Below are 19,188 nucleotides of genomic sequence, written 5' to 3' on the forward strand. Positions count from 1 at the left end.
CCATGCAAACTGAAGGGGCATTCATTACTATGAAATCTGACAGTTCATTAAATGGAATATCACAAGGGAGATAATAGGCACACAGTTTAGAGTGTGTCTTTGTCATCAAAGAAAATTTGATTTTAAAATCACTTGGAGCTCATAACAATCTAACTCCTACCTTGGCAGAGAGTACATTAAGCAAAAATCAGAATTCTTTTGGACAATTTTTCCTTTTTCATGCTAGTTAAAAAAAAAAAAAAGATTACCATTAAGAGCATCTCTCTGTGACAAATATTTAAACTCACAGCCTTAAAGCATTTGTGCATATTTATTCATTTGTGAAGGAGCTATACAGGTATATGGTGTGATCTGCAGTACACAACCTGTGTGTACAGGTATTTACATGCATTCCTGCTTCAAAAAGGCTCTCCTGCTCCATACACTGTGCAGACATAAGACTATGCAGAAAACAGGGCAGACTGTTTGATGGGCCTCTGTCCACTTCTTAAAAGGAAGAAAATATGATGGTTTCAATTCCTGCACGTTAGGGGAAATGCCAATATAAAGAGACAGCAAAAGCATTTAAAAAATGGAGAAGGGAGGTCTCCAGCCCAGCTCTCCCCAGCTGAAGGAGTGCATGGTAATAGGACTAAAATTTCACTTTGCTTCAGAGGTGTCATGCACCAAAGGTGAGGAGGCATATGGGTCAGGCAGCTCTGTAAAATACACAGCCCTTCCCTCAGATATTCCCCAAGAGCCTTTGTGCCTGCCCAGAAGGAAAGAGGGTCTATTTGTGTTTGTTATTGGGCAAATGAATCCATAGCCAGATGTCTGATACAACTAACTTGACAGTCACTAAATTGACAGGCAACATATTTTGAAATAGTTTTGAGCTCTCAGTTTCTTTTGAAAGGACTAAACATGTTAGGGGAAAAAAATACATCAAAAAGTTTTCTAACTTTAGGTAGAAAGCTGAATATCCCACTGCAAATAAAAAAAAAAATTAAAGATCTCTTGTAGAGTGAATGCATCGTGCTATTTTCCCATGCTTCCCACATGAAGCAATTTATTTCACCCATGTGAAACACAAGAAAATGTATTTTACAGTACGTACCTCTGGTAAACAATTTTGCTGGAGCTCCGGTAAAAAGAAAAGTTTGAAACAGCAGAAAATTAAACATAATACCTCCAATTACTGAAAATACTGTACCTACAGTAAAAGGGAAATCAAGCACAATAGGCTGAGAGAACACCAAGGAATTTCATACAGCAAACAGAAGACTCAGCTTTCAAAGTAAAGGTATTCTTGATTGCACAGTGGGAGGAAATTTCTAAGAGATGTATCCAAGCTAGTTTTTTTAAATTGATTTCCCACTTTCTTCATGTCACTTAAATAGAAATTGCAGCAGCTCATTCCAGATCTGAAGGTTTAGGATTTGCTGTATTAAATGGTAATAGACTGAAGCCAAAGATTACATGCCCCAATAATTAGGAAACAGCCAATATATTTAAACATTTCTTTTTTTCTGTTTAGAACTAAATATTAGCCAGTTGCTCAGCCACAGTAAACCTAAATCATAGGCCTTATCCTAATTTTTTATGCATATTGAATGCTTTAATCAAATTCACAGCTTCTCTTGAAGTCTTCCTCAGCCATGTGCAACCACAACCCAGCTCTTTCCATTACAGTCTTCAATGGCTTTTCAGCAAACAGCAGAAAACCTCTCCAAATCCCTGCTCCTTGCAGTGCTTCCCTCTAGGCTTTCCAGAAAATAGGCAAAGCACAACATGAAATAGGACCAGCTGAGCATTTGGCTCACCACTGGGAGCTGCAGCTCAAACCAGTGATATGCTCTTATGGCAGAGCAGCAAAGAGAGCAAAGCATCCAATGAGAAGAAGAAAAGGACAGGAAAACATTCTGACAAAAGCTTTGTCTCTTACAACTTGACAAAGTAATGACAATGAGACAGAGCCTTGGGAGATGAGCTTCCTTCTACAGCCTGAGAGAAGCCACACCTCACAACACATCCAAAGAAACATCACCCAGAGCAGCACATTTGGTAGCCAGGTGTGAGGGAATGGCAGATCTCCCCCAGTACAGCATGCCTCTGCCTAGATGCTCTCTGCCCCTGATGGCACACCCTTGCAAAGCCAGTCTGCCTTTGTGGTCTTGGAGAAGACATTTACATAGGCACGAGAGACATCCCTTCAGCCTGCTGGAGTCAGGGTGCCCATTAGCAGGTCTCTGTCATGCTTGGTTTTGGCCTCCCACACTTCCAGGCAGACTCAGAGCAGTGGAAAACACAACTCACCTTCCTGCAATGGAGATACACAGCCTATCCCTTCAGAGCTCCTCAAACAATGAACACCACCAGTTCCCAAACACAACCAGTTTCCTTTGTAAACACCATCCTTTGCCTTGTGCTTAGTTTCTTCAGCCTTCCTACACCCCAGTCTCTTTTCAAAGATTAGTTTCTGATGCCATTTTTCTTTGCTTGAAGGGGAGATTTTCAAAGGCAGTAATGAAGTCAAATCCTACATCCCACTGGCTCCCAAGAGATGCCTACCTTATATTTGTCTGTAAGGAGTTCCTCCAATTCTTCCATTTTTCATCTGTAGAGATACCGAGCGGTTGTTTGGGGGGTTTTTGGCATGGACTAGCTGCTCTTCTCCACTTCCTAATTCTATTGCTTATCCACACTGATGTTGATCTCAAACATCCAAAAAAGACTGCTTCTACTTTCTGAGGCCCATTAGCACAGCTTGTAGGCAGGAAGACTATGCACAGGCTCGGGCAGTCCTGATGCACTGCTTGAAATGCAGAGGGATGTGCACAAAAAGAATATATGAAAGCAAACAAAGTTAAATATTAGATTACAAGATTTCTATATTAATCTTGTTACATTTTCCTACGAGAGGGAATAAAATTTAAGTCTTAAGAGACAAACCAATCCTAGCTCAGGAATCAGAGTCCCCTTTCTGCCGACAGGGATTGGTGTCTCAAGACATCTTCTTGAAACTTAAAAATAAATCTGTAGCTGACCTCTTCTCTTCCATTTAAATAAGATTGCTGTCATGACCTCACTGTCCCAAAGGTCACAAAGAAGTTTTTCACTCCAGCTGCCAGTCAGAGTGACCTCCAAAGATTCTGCAAGGGCCGCCAAAATTCTAAAATCCATTAAGATTCCTTAAAAATGTTGTGAACTGTGCTACCATATTTAAGGCAACAATTTTAACCCACCACACAAAGTGCTTTTACATGGTTGGTTGTGGTTAGTATAGCAGTGATATATTAATTCAGGTACTCTTACAGAGTAAATTATTTATATAGAGAACCTTGTTCACTGCTTTCACACTGGAAAGAATGCTGCCTTTACTGATCTAAATGCCACCTTGAGCATGGACATGGGGAACTGCAGCACTGCTTAAAAACTCTATTGTTTTTTCACGTTCCCATTGGGCAAAAAGAATTTTTAAGTCTTAGGATAGTTTAACTGGCTCTTCATTTTTTTCCCCTTCCAGGAAGGCTAGGATGATGTCATTTGCCTTTACATATTCTACCAAAGTAAATAAAGGACAATTCAACTTTGAAGAAGTGCATCCTTTCCACTGTTGACTCCCAGGGGTACTGGTCCCCAGCCCTGCATCCTGTGGGTATTTATATAGTGGCCTATCTGTGGGTTGATGGTTATCACCATCCTGTGTGGCACCATTCCTGGCATTGCTGCTCCTGGACAACATGCCATAAAATTGCTCTGATGTCATTTCCCAAATGACTAGGAGCTCACATTCTGTATTTGCTCCTGTGAGGTACCTTTTGTCAGGGCAAAGTACTGCTAGCAAGCACAAGGGGAAAATGTTTATGTTCTTATGTGCTACATAAGGCAAAACTAAAACACAGAGAAACTGTCAAGTAAGAAATTTGGTAAGAGTTCAAAGGCTATTGCTTATATAAGAAACTTGATCTTACTTGAAAAATAAAGGTGTGATTTCACACAGGATATTGGCCTAGATATAGGCCATTTCCTATCACATAATGTACTATTATTTCACATCCTTATCTTCAGTTTTTATCTTGAAAGCAATGATTAACAAAGCAGATATAAACCCTTAGAAGCTTTTTCTGGGAGAAACTGAAGAATTTATCAGATCATAAACATTACAAGGCAATTTGATGCCTAGGTATATCCTTTACAGCATAAGAAAGTACTTGACTCTCTGCTTATTAATTCTTTGTTCTATGATGAGTTGAATATCTCAGAGTTAGGATGAAGATTTAATGTTCGTGGAAATTACACGTGTGCTACTCACAGAAAGGCTAATGTTGGAAGGGACCCCTGGAAATCATGTGGTTCCAGTTCTTTGCTCAAACTGGGCCACCTACAGCCCCTTGGCCACATACAAATCCAGGTAGCTTTTGAATATCTACAAGCAGAGAGATTCCAAAATGTCTTAGTGAAAACTCTACCAGTGCTGTGTTACCCTCACAGTGAGAAAGCCTTTCCTGATGTCTAGTCCCTTTCTGCAGCCTGTCAGAGACCCTCTGCACACAGCACAACCCTCTGGTGCATCAGTCACTCTTCCCAGTTAGGAGTCATCTACAAATTTGCTGAGGATGCACTCACTCTGCCCCAACATCCAGAGCACCAATGAAGATGCTGAACAGGACTGGACCCACTACTGACCCTGGGGGCACACATACTGCTCTCCCACTGGAGTTTCTTCTGGCCTGACCACTTGTGCAGTTTTCAATCCACCTCACTGCCAGCTCATCCAGCCCACACTTCATTAACTTCTCTAACATAGCTGCCTAATTTAGTTTCATTAATTAAATGGAAGAAATCCTTGTTTCTACAAGTAGGAAAAAAGCTACATTACTTTGGCATGAACATGCAACACTGATAAACTACTGGAAATGTACAATTGTCACGGTGCCTGAAAGGAATTGCTCACAGTCACAGATTGTGGTTTAGGCCATAATTTTGTCTCTATTGTTTGAGATGTTAACACATCATATCTGTTTACCAATGTCTATGCTTTAAAGATTGCCACCAATATTTATTGAACTATTGCTAGCAGTAGTCAAAATTTCAGCACCAAAAATTGCTAATATTTTAATTTACCAGAAAGTGATGGAAAAAAAAAAAGAATATTCCAAATGTATTAGAAAAGATTGCTCAACCTGAGTGATGCCTTGGGTACAATGAATTGTACAGTAGGAACTATATATACTAACAGTGCTTTGCAAAAGAACATTTAGTTACCTTTTTCTATCCTTCCTAAAACTAATTAGTCTGTATGACATTTTTATTACCTTTATTGAACACTTCACAGTGCATGCAAGAAGTGTGTTGCATCTCCTGTGTAAAATAGTTACTTCAAGATCCCACTGCCTTTTTGGTAGTGAAACAGCTAATCTGTTCCTTATGAACCTGTTCAGCCCAGGAAATCAAGTTTAAGACACTTATGATTTCCTGTGAGGCAGAACCGGTGCTGAATTTCAGCACGCTATGATCACATACTGCAAAAGACACGTTCATTTATTTAAATGGGCTGTGTTTTACAGCTCCTCCTGAGGATGTTCTGGGCTGTAATTCAAACTCTGGCTAAAGGAGACCTAAACTGATGATCTATGGAATTTAGAAAACATAGCATACTTTCAAGTATGCTTTCATCAATGATCACCATGAGTAGATACAAGAACACTGAACTAGACGAGCACCTGGTCTAAGGCAACACAGGCCTTTCACTTCTTTTCTTATTCATAAGAAAATGAATTCAATCCTAATTCTGCATAACCAATAACCAGTTTTCTAAGTGGAAGCCAGCATTTTTCCAAGGACCACATGCAAACCATATCCCACATAAATGTACAGACTGCTTCCCAAAGAGCCAGATGCCATAAAGTTGTAAGGAAAGGATGCCCTCTCATCTGCTCCCCACCCAGGAGGAGGTTGTTTCTGACCATATCAGAAATTTGTGCTTAAGCTCCAAGATTTACCTACACAGCATAACACAGAGTAAGATTGTTGTTGTAGTTAGTTGCTTAAGGCTCTGGATGAAAAAGATTTTATAGCTGAAATGTGCTTTGTCTTTTGGCACTTACCTTCAACATGAGACATGAAAAGTAACTAAAGCGAGTCACAGGTAAACACTTATTTTTGAGTATTTTCATGGAGAACAGTAGTGGAATTTTGTTAATTTGAATTCTATACACACTTCAGCTAGTCTGCTGTGACTTTTCAATTATGTGAAGGCACCAAAAAAAGCCAGTTCCTGCCTGACACCTCCTCTCTGTAAGTATACCAACAGTCTGCTTAGCCTTCAAGCATAAAGATGCTACATGGCACCCAGGTCACTGATTTCTCCTCACTGAAAAGTTCATTAGTCACAATAAAAGAGATGCCACCCTGAAGGCTGAAAGGATCAGGGGGTCCAGCCTTTTAAAACCTAAGGAAATAGAGACTTATGTGTTTACTATTTTTGAGGGTAATCCCTCAATTTATGACAAAATAATACATAAATAAAAAAAATATTGAGGGTGAAAAGCAGCCTCTATTCCAAAATTGTGCAAAACCCCTAAAAGAGTGAAATCAAAGTTCAAAACATTTTCTTCTTCTCAGTCTCTAAATTAAGCCTTTTAACAAGGTAGTGAAGTTAATTTTACTACCTTTTGAGTCTCAAAGTTGCTAATTGTTCTGATCACTGTGTGATGCTGTTTTTCAAATAATCCTAAACATTATGGGCTTCACTCTTCAATGAGTTTCAGTTTCATGTCTGAGACAACACCCACCCAACAGATGTGTGAAGCAGGACAAAGACAGATAAATGAGCTTTCTTCCCAACCTTGCTAATTTAATGGGATTCTGCACAGTGAAAGGAAAGCAAGTTTACTGAGATGTGGTTTATCACTCACCCTAAACAGGAGAGACACCAGATCCAAGTTGGCTTGGATCTGTCTTCATTGAAGTAGAATCTGAAGAAAGCAACAAGGGCTTGAGTCACACTGGCACTTCTGTCTTTACTTCATTAGGCATAAAAAAGCTGCCCAGATCAGCTATATGGAAATTCATTCCAGACCCAGAACTCCTTAAGACTCTTGGAGAAAGCAATGTTTGGTTCAGAAAACAGGCTTGTGTGTGAAGTATTCCTGTTGATGCACCTTATGCACCTAACAGAGCTGCCTCAGCTGCGAGGGCCAGACTTTGCCTCTGTACTTGATGAAGACAGAGCAGCTCAATGAAAGCTGACACAGAGCAAGGTTCAGAGCAGGAATATAGCTAATGTACTATCACAATTGCAAAAAAAGCTGTCATCTTTCTCCTATGACTGAGCTGTAAACTTATCCTTATTACTACAGTCTGGAAGAATTCCAGTGAGGCAACATTTTGTCTTCTGTCTTCTCCAAAAAGTTTGTCCAATTTATGCTGAATTAAGCAACCATTTTTTTACAATGTGATTTTGGCAGATAAACAAAATCCCTGTTCTTTGCTTTAAAAGGTGCATGAAAGGACTTTCAAAGGCAAGTTGATAAAGCATCCCATGCAAAAAGTGATAAAAAGAGCAATCTTGCTGAAAGAAATTTAAGTAGTATATCACAGAGTCAGAAAAGTTGGTGTACTTAGCTTCAGCACCTGGTTTGAACAAAAATCCTGCAACCATGATTCTTTAGCATTTCTGCATGAGGTTTGGTGAGAAAGCCTTCAACAGCAGCACTATTATTGTATCTTCAGAAGTCAAACAACAATGTTTACAATGTAAATGCCAACGTAAATGTTTATAATTTTTATTTTCACAATTTGAGTAATCAAAATGAGACTATTTAAGCAGCTGGCAACTGAATTGCAAATTTTTAAGAGTTTCAACACAGTTCTTTGTTAGAAAGGAAAGCTTTGTTGCATTAGCTGATGCACTAGCTAATAAAACCAAATCTTTGTGTTTCTATCTTTTTTTCTCCACACTCTTTTCTATCATCTACATTTTTTTTCTCCTCTTCTGCTGAAAAGGAGCTGTAAGCCTGTTCAACCAGGCAGACACAGAGCAGAAACACTAAAAGTCTTTTAAGAGCCAAGAGATCTGCAGTTAACGCCCTTGGTGAGTAAAGAGTTGGTGCTTCTCCACGACTCCCATGCTGGCCACAGATGACAGGAGGGTTCCAGGAATGTGACTATCTACAGAATCCATAAAAACAAGGCTCAACACCAGTCATCAGCTCCCCCACCTATTCCTCTGGGGGGAACAATTACTTTTGACTGAAGACATTTATTGGGCATAGGATAAAACCTACAAAATCCAGACTGTGCTATTTGGATTTCGTCTGTTTACAGGAGCTTCTTTATTCTACTTGGTTGTTTCCACTGTTTAGACTCATTAGAAACAGCCATTATTGCCAAACCCTGTTGCTTACATTGATGCAATTCAGGAATTCAGAGCTTAAAATACACGGCAACATTTGAAAAAAATCTCCACATAGATGTAACATCAAACTTGCAACTTCTATTCCAGATTAGAAAAGGCTTACTACCCACTTATGTCAATCTATTTCCACACATCCTTGGCATTCAGCTGCCATTATCTGTAGCTGTGAAAGGCAACATTAACTGCTTGTTAGCAATTCATTGTCAGCCAGTTTTTACCACACCTTTTGCTCAGAAGTCACCCACAGCCAGGAGCATCTGCTCTGCCTGGCAGGACCTGGGATGCAGCACCAAGCAGCGGAACTGCACCCTGCACTGCTCCCCTCAGCTGGTGCCTTCCCCACATCCCCTCCTGAAGGAGAAATGAGTCTCTCCAGACTCCCGCAGCTAGGGAGGAGGTGGAGTGCCAGATCTCCTGAATGTCTGAGGAGAGGTGGAAAAGTGAAGTCCTGGCAGAAGTAGTGAGAAGAAAAAGCCTGAGCATGGAGATGAGGGGGAGGCACGGAGCTCAATGATGGGTGGTAAACAGAAATGGTGTGAAGGCAATACAAGGAGCAAAGGGGTATGGAGCTCAAATACAGGTCCAAAGCAAGCAGCTGGGGAGGAAAATGGTTCAAGGAACTGGCAAGGAAGAAAATGAGCTAGAGGGGGGGCATAGGAAAAAAACTACTTGTGACATTTGGAAAACATTACTCTCCATATCCCACATGGTTCCAGAAACTCCCCATTACTCTGCTGCCACCAAATACCTACTCCAAAATTCATGACCAACCTTTTTCTCCTAGCAAGTCTACAGAGAGGAGGAGACCTCCTGCATTTCCTACAGTAGAAACTTCTGCAATTGTATTACATTTTTTGATTCTTCTGCTGAATCATTCTGCTGATGCCAGAGGCTATGTTTTCTGTCTTTACTTTGAATTGCTGTTCAAAAACTCTTTAATAAAAAAAAACCCCAAAAACCCCCCAAAAGTGGACAATATTAATGCAAAAACATCCCCAACATCCCTGCAAAACACTTCTGGTCAAAGACTCAAAACTCAAGTAAACCAGGTTTCTTTGTGACCATAATTCTGAATTCTGATCCAGGGTTAATATTCAGACTGGAAAATTATATGTCACATATATACCAGAAATTTTTCTTACTGAGTAGGTGTTTGAGGGTGGGGACAAAATTAGAAGCCACCTGAACATTTTCCAAAACTGGTATCAGAAAGCCATACTAACTTGCAAAAACCCCAAATTTCCATCAGGATTCATTTTCACTATGGAAACAATAACAGAAGATGTTATTTCAATCTGATGGCTTCATATCCACACAATTTTGAACATTTTGAATGTTTGTACAAATAGCATCACATTAATTATTTTCCTTTTTCTTCCTGTGTATTTACAGTAACGCAGAATTAATAAAGCAAGTGGAAGTCTTGGCAACAGACGACTTTTGTTTTCAGAGCTGACTTTCAAAATGGTAAAGAGAAAATCACCATCCTAACTTTTCCCATTATATTGTATACTAACAGGTATAAATATGCAACCACACTGAAACATTTATTCTCCCAAAATTAGCATTATTACTTTATTTTGTGATTCATTACAATCTGAAAATCCAATAGTCAAAAAAAAAAAATAAACTAGGCATAATGTTAAAGCATTTTACAAGCAAAATACTTTACTGTTTCCGTTTCAATTTGCATGGGGTGGGATAAGTGTATGGGTTAAAGAAAAAAACATACAGAAGAACGATACCGTAGAGTTCATCAAACTGCTCTGCAGAGTGTTACATTCCTGTGAGTGAACAGTACTCAAGCAGCTGCTTCTGTCAATGGAAAACCATACACTTCACCACTGACAAGGCTGCCTTCCCATGACCATGATGCATCATGACGGCTGCAAGCCGTTGGTTCCTTTTCTTACATTGTAGGTCATTCTCCTTTAAAGAAATTAAAGAGTTAAACAAGCCAGAATGCATCCATCTATGCTCATTTCTTTTCTACCTTAACAAACAATGGTATGGAGAGAGGGCATTTTTAAAGTCAACTTTTGAAACTGGTTATAATAACCTCTGTCTCTCATATTTTTAGTCTCATGGAGCTAGCAAGCTTAGAGCTTCATCCACACATCTCTGTCTACTATTACGGTGCATTCAGTAAAAAAACTGTACTTTTCACTTGGTAGAAACAAACTGCAAAGAGATCATGCTTCTTTCCCACCGTAGTCACATTTCTGTTCCTCCAACTGTATAAGTCTGGCTTTAAAGTCTCACAAAACTAAAAAATAGTTGTAATCTAGGTTGTAATAAAAAAAAGAATATTAAATACCTTTGGTAAAAATAGATATATTTAACAAGTTTAGAAAAGCAAATAGTTATATCGTCAAAAGGAGAGTATAAAAATGTACACGATAAAAAATAACAAACACACAAAAAAAAATCATCAGCCATAGTAGTAAGAATAAAGGCACTGATCTTTTCAATGTTTGCTTCCTTAGCTCACATTATTGTCCAGTCTTCCTTCTAAAAGGCAGGAGCTTTACTAGAGCATATGGAAAAATCCAGTCCTTCCTACCAGCATTAGACAAATTAAATTTAATTCGGAAAAAGACAGTCTGTTTTAACCCAAGTTTATACAACAGAGAACGCTTTGATTTAGAGTACGTAGGAGTAGCTGGACACAGAAAGATTTCAGGTGTTTTCAACCAGAGGCCAGATGTACTCGAGCTGTAGAAATGAGACAGCCAGCAGGATCAAGTCTCCATGATGTCAGCCTTCTAAATCTATTTTTTTACTCCTAAATTATAAATCCATGTATTGCCAAGAAAATTGTGGGGAACAATAACAATACATATATTTTAAATCCCTCATTGATGCCTTTCTCCCATCCTTTCACTGGGCCTCCAAACAGAGCTGTCACACAACATATAATCCCAGTTTGGCTTCTCCTCTTTTTAGAGCTCACTTTAAATCTTCAAGACGGAAGATCCCCAAAGCAAACAACTGAGATTACAGAAGGAGATAATGCACAAGCCCCATAATAGAATCAGCCATTGATTGAATGTGCTTTGAAAGAAAACAGCACAATTATATCATGTTTATCCTTCAGTATTCCTTTTGCACACACAGTCACACTCCTCGTGGTGTTCCAAGGGTACATCTGTCAATGATTTATGCAATCCCCGGACACCAATCCTTGGCTTCAGCTGAAGAACCTGAAGGAGAAGAAGCCAAACGTCAAGAAAACAACAAGTGCTTCATCACACACCTAGACTGTGAGCTAAATTTCACTGGAAACCTACTGAATGACAGGAAGCACATTAAAACTGAATTTCTTCATTAATTCCACCCACTCGTTACTATTTTTGCTTTTACCTCAAGCCATTTACAAAATTGATTAAATCATGTTGTTTACCAAAAAAAGAGTCTTGCAATTTCAGATTTCCACCTAATTTTATTTAAGAGCAAACAGTAGAGTTAATCCAATTAGAAAATTTTATAATAAATAATTTTAGCTATATATTTATAGCAATGGAAATGAACAAATATTTGTTTCGTCATCAAGTCAATATCTACCACTAGAGAAAGAAGAACGAAAGTCATGGTTGTGATGTGAATGAACTGCACCAGTAAATACCTCAGAAATTATTTAACAGTTAAACAGAAAAGTATAATAATAAGGATTTTACCTTTTTCAATGCAATACCTAATTAAAATGCTAAAAAATTATTTACTAAAAGTGCAATATATAAAATAATAAAATATTGATATCGGTGCATTCATTTACTAAAAATAAATGCCCCGTTTGGCTTTCAGTGTTTCCAAACATGCAGATGTTTATAAAAATGGTGCATACCTCGTGGTATTTTTTGGTGACTTTTGTTGGCACGCACTGGCACTCGCTGCAGCTCTGCTGACAGCAGGCACAGTTTCCACCACAGCGTTTCACCAGCAGACACAGCGGCCAGAAGATGGTGTCCGTTCTCTTCAGCTCCTCGCGCAGCGACACCGAGAAGTTGCGCGGGGTGCAACTGTACAGCCGCGCCTCCTCCTTCAGGAGGTTCAGATCCACCACTGCAAAGAGACAGAGAAAACAGAGCTCACCTCATCTGCAGTCCAAGCTCCTTTGTGGCAGATCAGCGGTGCAGAACCCATGGGGAAGGTTCACTTTTTGTGCAGGTTCAGCACTGCAGTTCCATGAGCACCATGAAACTCAAATGGAATGATCGCTGCACAGTGATGTTCACCAATTATTTTGTAACTCTGGAAAAGTTGGTTCCATTTAAAGCAAGATTTGGCTGCTATGCTCTAGTACATGCTTTATCAAATCAACCCTAATGGGAGTCACTTTGTTCACACTTATACCCTAAGCTCCAGTGTTGCTGTTCTATGGTCATTTTGGATTTGGAGAAACACACACAGAGCAATTAAGAATCCTGCAAAATTTCAAAGACATTTTTAACTCACTTGCAATAAAGCGTTCAAACTTCTTCCTTGTTACAATTTCAACTCTTGCTTCTTTGCTAGGGCATTTTAATTAATATCTAAGCAGAAGTCACTTATATATACTAAGAACTTCAAGAAGTTGTCATCATCAGGGAATTCTGCACAGAATAAAAAACTGCACAAGATTGTACATCTATATAACTATTAGTAGGTTCCATTTTCTCCTCCCACTCCATAGCAGCATATATAAGAATTTCTGTTGTTCCACTAGGTTTCATTTTCTTTTGATGTGTCTTAAATAAAAGCTCCTCCTTGTAAGCAACTAACTTGAAGCGCAAGTTAAACATATTAATATTTGGCACCAGTTTCCCTATAAACTGGTTCCATTGTATCATACTAAAGATTCACTATGCCAATGATTGAACAGCAAATTCATGAAAATATTTGAAAGAGAAAAAGCTCCTTTATGTTCATCTTAGCTGCATAGTCAAGAGCTAACAAGCCTTGAAATAAGCAGTTAAAATTGTGAAAAAAATAATAAGACTGCGGGAAAAAAAAGTGAGAAGCAATAGAAATTGAATTTATTTCAGAAAAGTCAGACTGTAATGACCTTGATCTAGGATCTTTTGTCTAAATTGTTTTTCTCCACACCCACCATTAAGGAAGAGAAGTGATGTCTAATTTGCAGGCATACTATTCTCTCTAGCAAAAACCCAAAAGATAAAGAGAAAATGAAAACCCTATGATAACATGGCTATTGAGATGAGTGAAACAGAGGCCCCGAATAAAGTGACAAAGACCTTTAACCAACTGGTTTTAAGCTAAATCAAGAGAAAATTAGGGGGGGGGAAAGAATCCCAGTGCATTAATATAGCTTAAAAAATACTTTAATGTCATCTATTCATAAATAAAAATAAATACAATAAAGCTAAAATAAGTTTCTGATCTGAATCACCCTCTAGAGAAATATCTTTTTTTTCCCTCTCTAGTATGTAAAGAGCCTCAAGAGGTCATCAAGAAGAACTTCAGCCTACCGAGGCAAGATAATTCCTCCTAATTCTATTTAAACACATGAGACATAAAAAAATTTGGAGGCTGAATTTCTTTAGCACAAATGCTTACTGGTACTCTCCAAGGAGCAGATCTTTGGGAAGGAATTTCAATCCATGTTCCTTCAAACATTTCTTTTGCAGTCATATCCATATACTGGCACCCGTAAGTAAGGATTTATTGTTGTGAAAGGTCAGTTAAACACACTGAAGCCTTTTCTTTGCTTGCACTCACAGTGAATGCCAAGCTGGGGAACTTCATTCCATCACTATCAGGTTAACATAGGCTCCTAAATAAACAAACTGAATTTTAAGAGGGAGGAGTGTGTAATAACTCCAATAAAGTTACTGATAGGACACCAGCCTGCCTCCCACACTGCAAGAGCATTCCTTGGAGAAAGTTGAGGAGAGAGCAGAGGAAAAGAGAGACAAAACTTCCGGGGGAGAGATTCACTGTGAGAAACCAGAAATTATTTAAGCCCTTCTGATCAGCTAATAGCTCTAGGCTGAGTCACTTAAAAGGTGGATGTGTCTACCTCCATTAATCAAGGACTGTGGACAGGAATGGAGTATTTCTTTCTTTCGTGATGTTTTCAAACATATAATAAGTGAGCTGTCTGAATGAGGATAAAATGCCCAGAGCACACTGTGAGAAGTGTTCTGCTAATACTTTCTCCTGGAGGATTGTTTCTGCAGAGACAGATGTGCTTGGTGCAGTGAATTTGAAGGAGCTGATCTTATGCGCTGCTCAGCCCTTCACCATGGGATATTGAAAGTGAAAGTAGGCACTGACACCTCTTCCAGCAGACCCATGGAGCAGTGGGAGAGAGATTCTTGTGTGGTGATGTCCTTCTGCATTGCCTCCTGCCTTCTGGCAGCAGCAGAGGAATGCATCAATTTCCATACCTACAGCTAGCTGTACTTATAGAGAAAAGGGCAAAGCGCTAAAATAAACAGCATGCTACTCACTTTGTCACTAAAAAGAAATTTGAACTCAACCCCTCAGACCTGCAGACATTAATTTTAAAAGGGTTCTGTTGGAGAAAACACAATCAGCTCTTAGCAGATATCTTTCGGTGTGCTGTACTGTTACAACAGGCTTCAGGAGAGATGAACAAATGTCATGTTTGATTTCCATACTTTAAAATGTACCAAGGTATATTGCTATGATACCTCACAATGAACCCTTGCCCTATCTTATGTAATTCAATTTCATTAAAAGGTCTGTGGCAAATTTATCTAGTGCTTATATAATCACTTCTTTGAAGTGTCTGAATGAAGCTGTTATTTTTTCAAAGAGTAGCTGTCTGTTCAAAATTTATTTTAACACACTGTGGGCACGAAACTAGATGAGAGAATGTATATATTCCCTTAAAAGTGTTTACTTAACCACAATAAAAGGTTATGTGGATTTCCCAAGTGCACCGAGTAACAGTACCTGTTATAATGTGAACATTTAAACACTCCTTCAACTTGGCTTCCACTCATGAATCATGTTTGACACAACAGTCAAGGTTCTTTTGTCTAGCACTAGCTCAGGAGGAGTGAAAGGCTCTGCAGCAGCACATAAATGGGAAACACTAAAATAAAAATAAGTGAAGGATAAAGAATCTAGATGCAGGTAGGCCTACAGTAAAGTGTATTTCAGGAGTGTGCCTACACTGGCACACACAACTGAACTAATCCGTGTTCACAGCAGCCTGAAATTAATTGTGTTATGCAACTGGCAATGCAATTTTCTGGCATCTTCTAGATGCGTATCGAGTACCACAGGCAAACTTCTTTCCCAAAACATTTTTCCAGCTGGATACTGCTCTCAAAGTCAATGAAACAAATTAAATTCCAGTTGGGGCACTTGTGTGTGAGCAGAGATAGCAGCAGAAGCATTCCTAAGCACTTTGGAGATGTTCTTGGGAATGTAAGTTTCTTACTGGCTTCTACAATAGGAGCTGTTACAAAATCTCAAGGAAGAAGTGGGGTATAAATAAAAAAATAAAGGTGACATAACTGTACATAACCCTCAACTGCTAAGAACTATGGCTTTGACTGGGACTATTTTTCTCCTCCTTAAGGAGATTTCTGAATATGACCTAACGATCACACATAGATTTCAGTGGGAAGTGATGGGCTAGTTTTTGTTGCACAGCAAAATATATTTTATTTTTAAGCATATTTCGACATCAAAGCCTTTGAACTTGGTTGTTCTTCTTTCCTGACTAGAAGATTTTGGAAGCTTTTTATCCAGAGAAAACATCAGAGACAGAAGTTCTCTGGAATTTAGGTTGTCTAAATATACTAAATATAGCTTTTTCATACAAATTTTTATGTAGGACTAGAGGATAAAATAAGATACACTTTTTATAACTTGTTTATGAAAACAGGACAGTAATTTAGCTTTTACACTGAAACACTGTAAAAATGTAACTAATATAATCATGAATCAAAGAGTTTGAATAAAAAATTTTAGGATACGACCTTCTCACAAACATTTCTTAAAAAGGTTTTGAAATACAGCAAACATGCTGCTTCAGAGAATATAATGGGAAAAAAAAAAGAAGAAAAAGGTTTTGCTTCTCCTATCTATTGAACAGTTCTATGTCATTTCAACTGGACATATTTTCCCCCTCAGGCTATTATATTACAGACTCAGTAATGCAGTCTGAGGGTGGTCTCTAAGACAAATGTGGCAATACCATGATATGTTTATTCAGTGAAAAAATCTATTTCAGCATCTAATTAGAAGTCTTTAAAAGATTTACTCCGATAGTTTCCTTCTAAGATATGTCTTGCAGGGAGTTTCTTTTGTCAATATAGATGTTATCCAACACCTGCATTTTGTTTTTCTCCACTTACTGTGTGCTTATGGCATGCATTTGGCAAATACTAAATCTCTTTAATTAAGGAAGTGTTAAATGACTATCTGAGAGCTTTTAAAGATGTTTCCTCCTCTTTGGCTCATAATTAAGCTGCTCTCTGCACAGCTGTAGCAATATGGATAGGGTACAAAGGCTGATTTCTGGGCTCTGATCTAAGAATTAACTGTCAAACCCTTAGATTTGAGCTATGCAAGGTTCTACTTCCTCCCTTTTCTTGCTGATCAGATGATAACCTTCTAGTTTACATCCACCAGCAGGGAAGTCTGTTCAGTTACGCTCATATGTTTTCATTTTCATGCTGTATGGTGGGCAAGGAAGGTGGTATTGCCTTCACGCTATCCATGTTTACCCATAAACATGAAATAGTGGGTAGCATCTGGATGGGAAGTGGCAGGAAATTCAGGAGTGTCAGATGTAGAAGGAAGAAAATGAGTTGCTGATCAATAGATCTATAAATTTTGAAAACAGTCTACTTTACTTCAGATGAATTTGACAACTGCATGATCAACCCAGACATGGACACATGGTACTTCCTAAGGTGTCATCAAAGAGAAACATTTAGGTATTGCTCTCAATCCATTTCATGTACAGACTGGAAAAATTTTAGGGAAATAAACAATCATTCACATAATACAGTAAGTGTAAGACATTACCTACCTCAAATTAAAATAAAGTGTTTGCCTTCCATAAAAAAGGAAATCCACAAATTTCAAATATATTACCCTGTCAAGATGCCCTGCTGCTTTAGGGAAATAAAGATCTCCCAGGTTCCCTACAGGAAGCTACTGTGTTTGCTTATTTTTTGTTTTTAATTCCCCATTGCTCCCCTACCCTGCTCAATTCCTTTAAGTTTTGAGTTTAGCTACTGTCCTTTTTCAGATAATACAATGGTGAGGACAGTGAACAACAACTGAACCTGCTCTCTTTCTAACGCATTCCTTTCTTTGAACCAAAACTCAAGGTGAAGAACGCTCCTAATTCTTTGTCAAGAAATCATACCCGTAGCAAGCTGCAAGGCCAGACAGAAGAGTGAATTACCTCTTGACTTCCTCCCATGAATGTATGCTTTCCCAAGAAGTTGCCACGTTGGCCTGTACAAATCTTCCAAATCCAGCTGCCACCGGTCGGGTTCGAGATAGCGGATAAGGTCTTCCACGGTGCTAAACCCAGCCACGGCGTTGTTTAACACATCCAAGGGCAAGGCTGATGGGGGCAGCAGGGATGGGCTGGGTGCTTCTGTGTGGTGCTGCAAACAAAGCCAAGAGAAGAGCACCAGTCAGAGGGTTAATGGATCTGCTCTGACAAAGTGTGGTACTTCACCGAGTTACAGAGCTGGGAAAGTTTATAAGCGGACAGCTTGTTTCCAAAGTACAGTTTATCTAATAAGACAAATGACAAGAGTCAAAAAGTACCTAATTATTCTTTAGCAATTATTGTAAACAAACTTCCATTGCAGAGTTTGCCTACTTCTTATATTTCCAGCCTTGCAGCTAGCATGCCACTACACCTGTCCTTTGAACATGCTCACTGAGTGACGGATGGGACTTTAGAAAGAGAACAAAGGGTGATTTAAAAATATGGCCCCATTTACCGGCATTTCTCAAACCCCTCTAGAAATCTGAAACATTTCACATTCTGCCTCTCCTCAGAAACTCAGCCACAATCTTTGTCTCCTAGTCCTTCAATGCAAAATATTAACATATCCCAGTACAAAGACAGCAAATATTCTTGCTCTCATCTATAAATTAAAAAAAAAAGCACCAGTCATGTTTCATACAGTGTTAAGAATTATGGTTTTGGTTAAACAATAATGAACAGTGTAATTGCAACATCTGGCATAACAAAAATTATTTCTCCCTTACAAAGAGAAAAAAATGTTCCAAATGAAATCAAAAGTATTTAAACGTTGAAATTGAGTCCTGACAAAGTACTTTACCACAGCAAAAATCTAACTGACAAGCTCAGTAGACAGGAACATTTAGTCACAGATAATTCAAGCAAAGTGAGGCATCTGTTTTTGTTCACTCTACAATCTGTCTTAAAATTATGCATTGATTTTTATTTTGAAAGCAATAAAAAATGGCAGGAAGGTAAGCTTTAGTAGGAAGCTGCTTCTGAAGCACCTGAAGTTTAGACTTTAGGCTTTTCTGTATGCAGACATTACTACAGACATTATGTCCACAGTAATGCACCAGAGCAATTCATCTGGATCATGTAAAGATGAAGAAAAATTTGAACGCGCTGCCGATTGAGGGGATGGAGGGGACAAGAATTTGTGTTTATATAGATATCTATATTTAGAATTCCTCATACCACTTACTGTCAAAATGGCACTGTCAGTACTGTAATGTGAACTGCGTATATACTATAATTTTTTCCATCTATAATGTCAGACCAGTAGTAGGGTAGTCATTTACCTTTTCAAAAT

The 19,188-nt window shown here is 38.7% G+C and overlaps 1 protein-coding gene across 1 annotated transcript in view; it reads right to left on the reverse strand.

Annotated features, from left to right (window-relative positions):
• Positions 1 to 9,936: 9,936 nt before the first annotated feature.
• Positions 9,937 to 19,188, reverse strand: part of PDGFC (platelet derived growth factor C) — a 121,145-nt gene continuing 111,893 nt past the window's right edge. The window contains exons 4-6 of the mRNA XM_030239613.2: positions 17,799 to 18,006; positions 12,246 to 12,463; positions 9,937 to 11,604 (exon numbers count right to left, since the gene is read on the reverse strand). Of these exons, the coding sequence (XP_030095473.1) occupies positions 11,488 to 11,604; positions 12,246 to 12,463; positions 17,799 to 18,006 (543 nt within the window). The 3' untranslated portion in view covers positions 9,937 to 11,487. The remainder of the gene's footprint in view (positions 11,605 to 12,245; positions 12,464 to 17,798; positions 18,007 to 19,188) is intronic.

Source organism: Serinus canaria, chromosome 4, assembly GCF_022539315.1.
Source record: "Serinus canaria isolate serCan28SL12 chromosome 4, serCan2020, whole genome shotgun sequence".
Classification (NCBI taxonomy): domain Eukaryota; kingdom Metazoa; phylum Chordata; class Aves; order Passeriformes; family Fringillidae; genus Serinus; species Serinus canaria.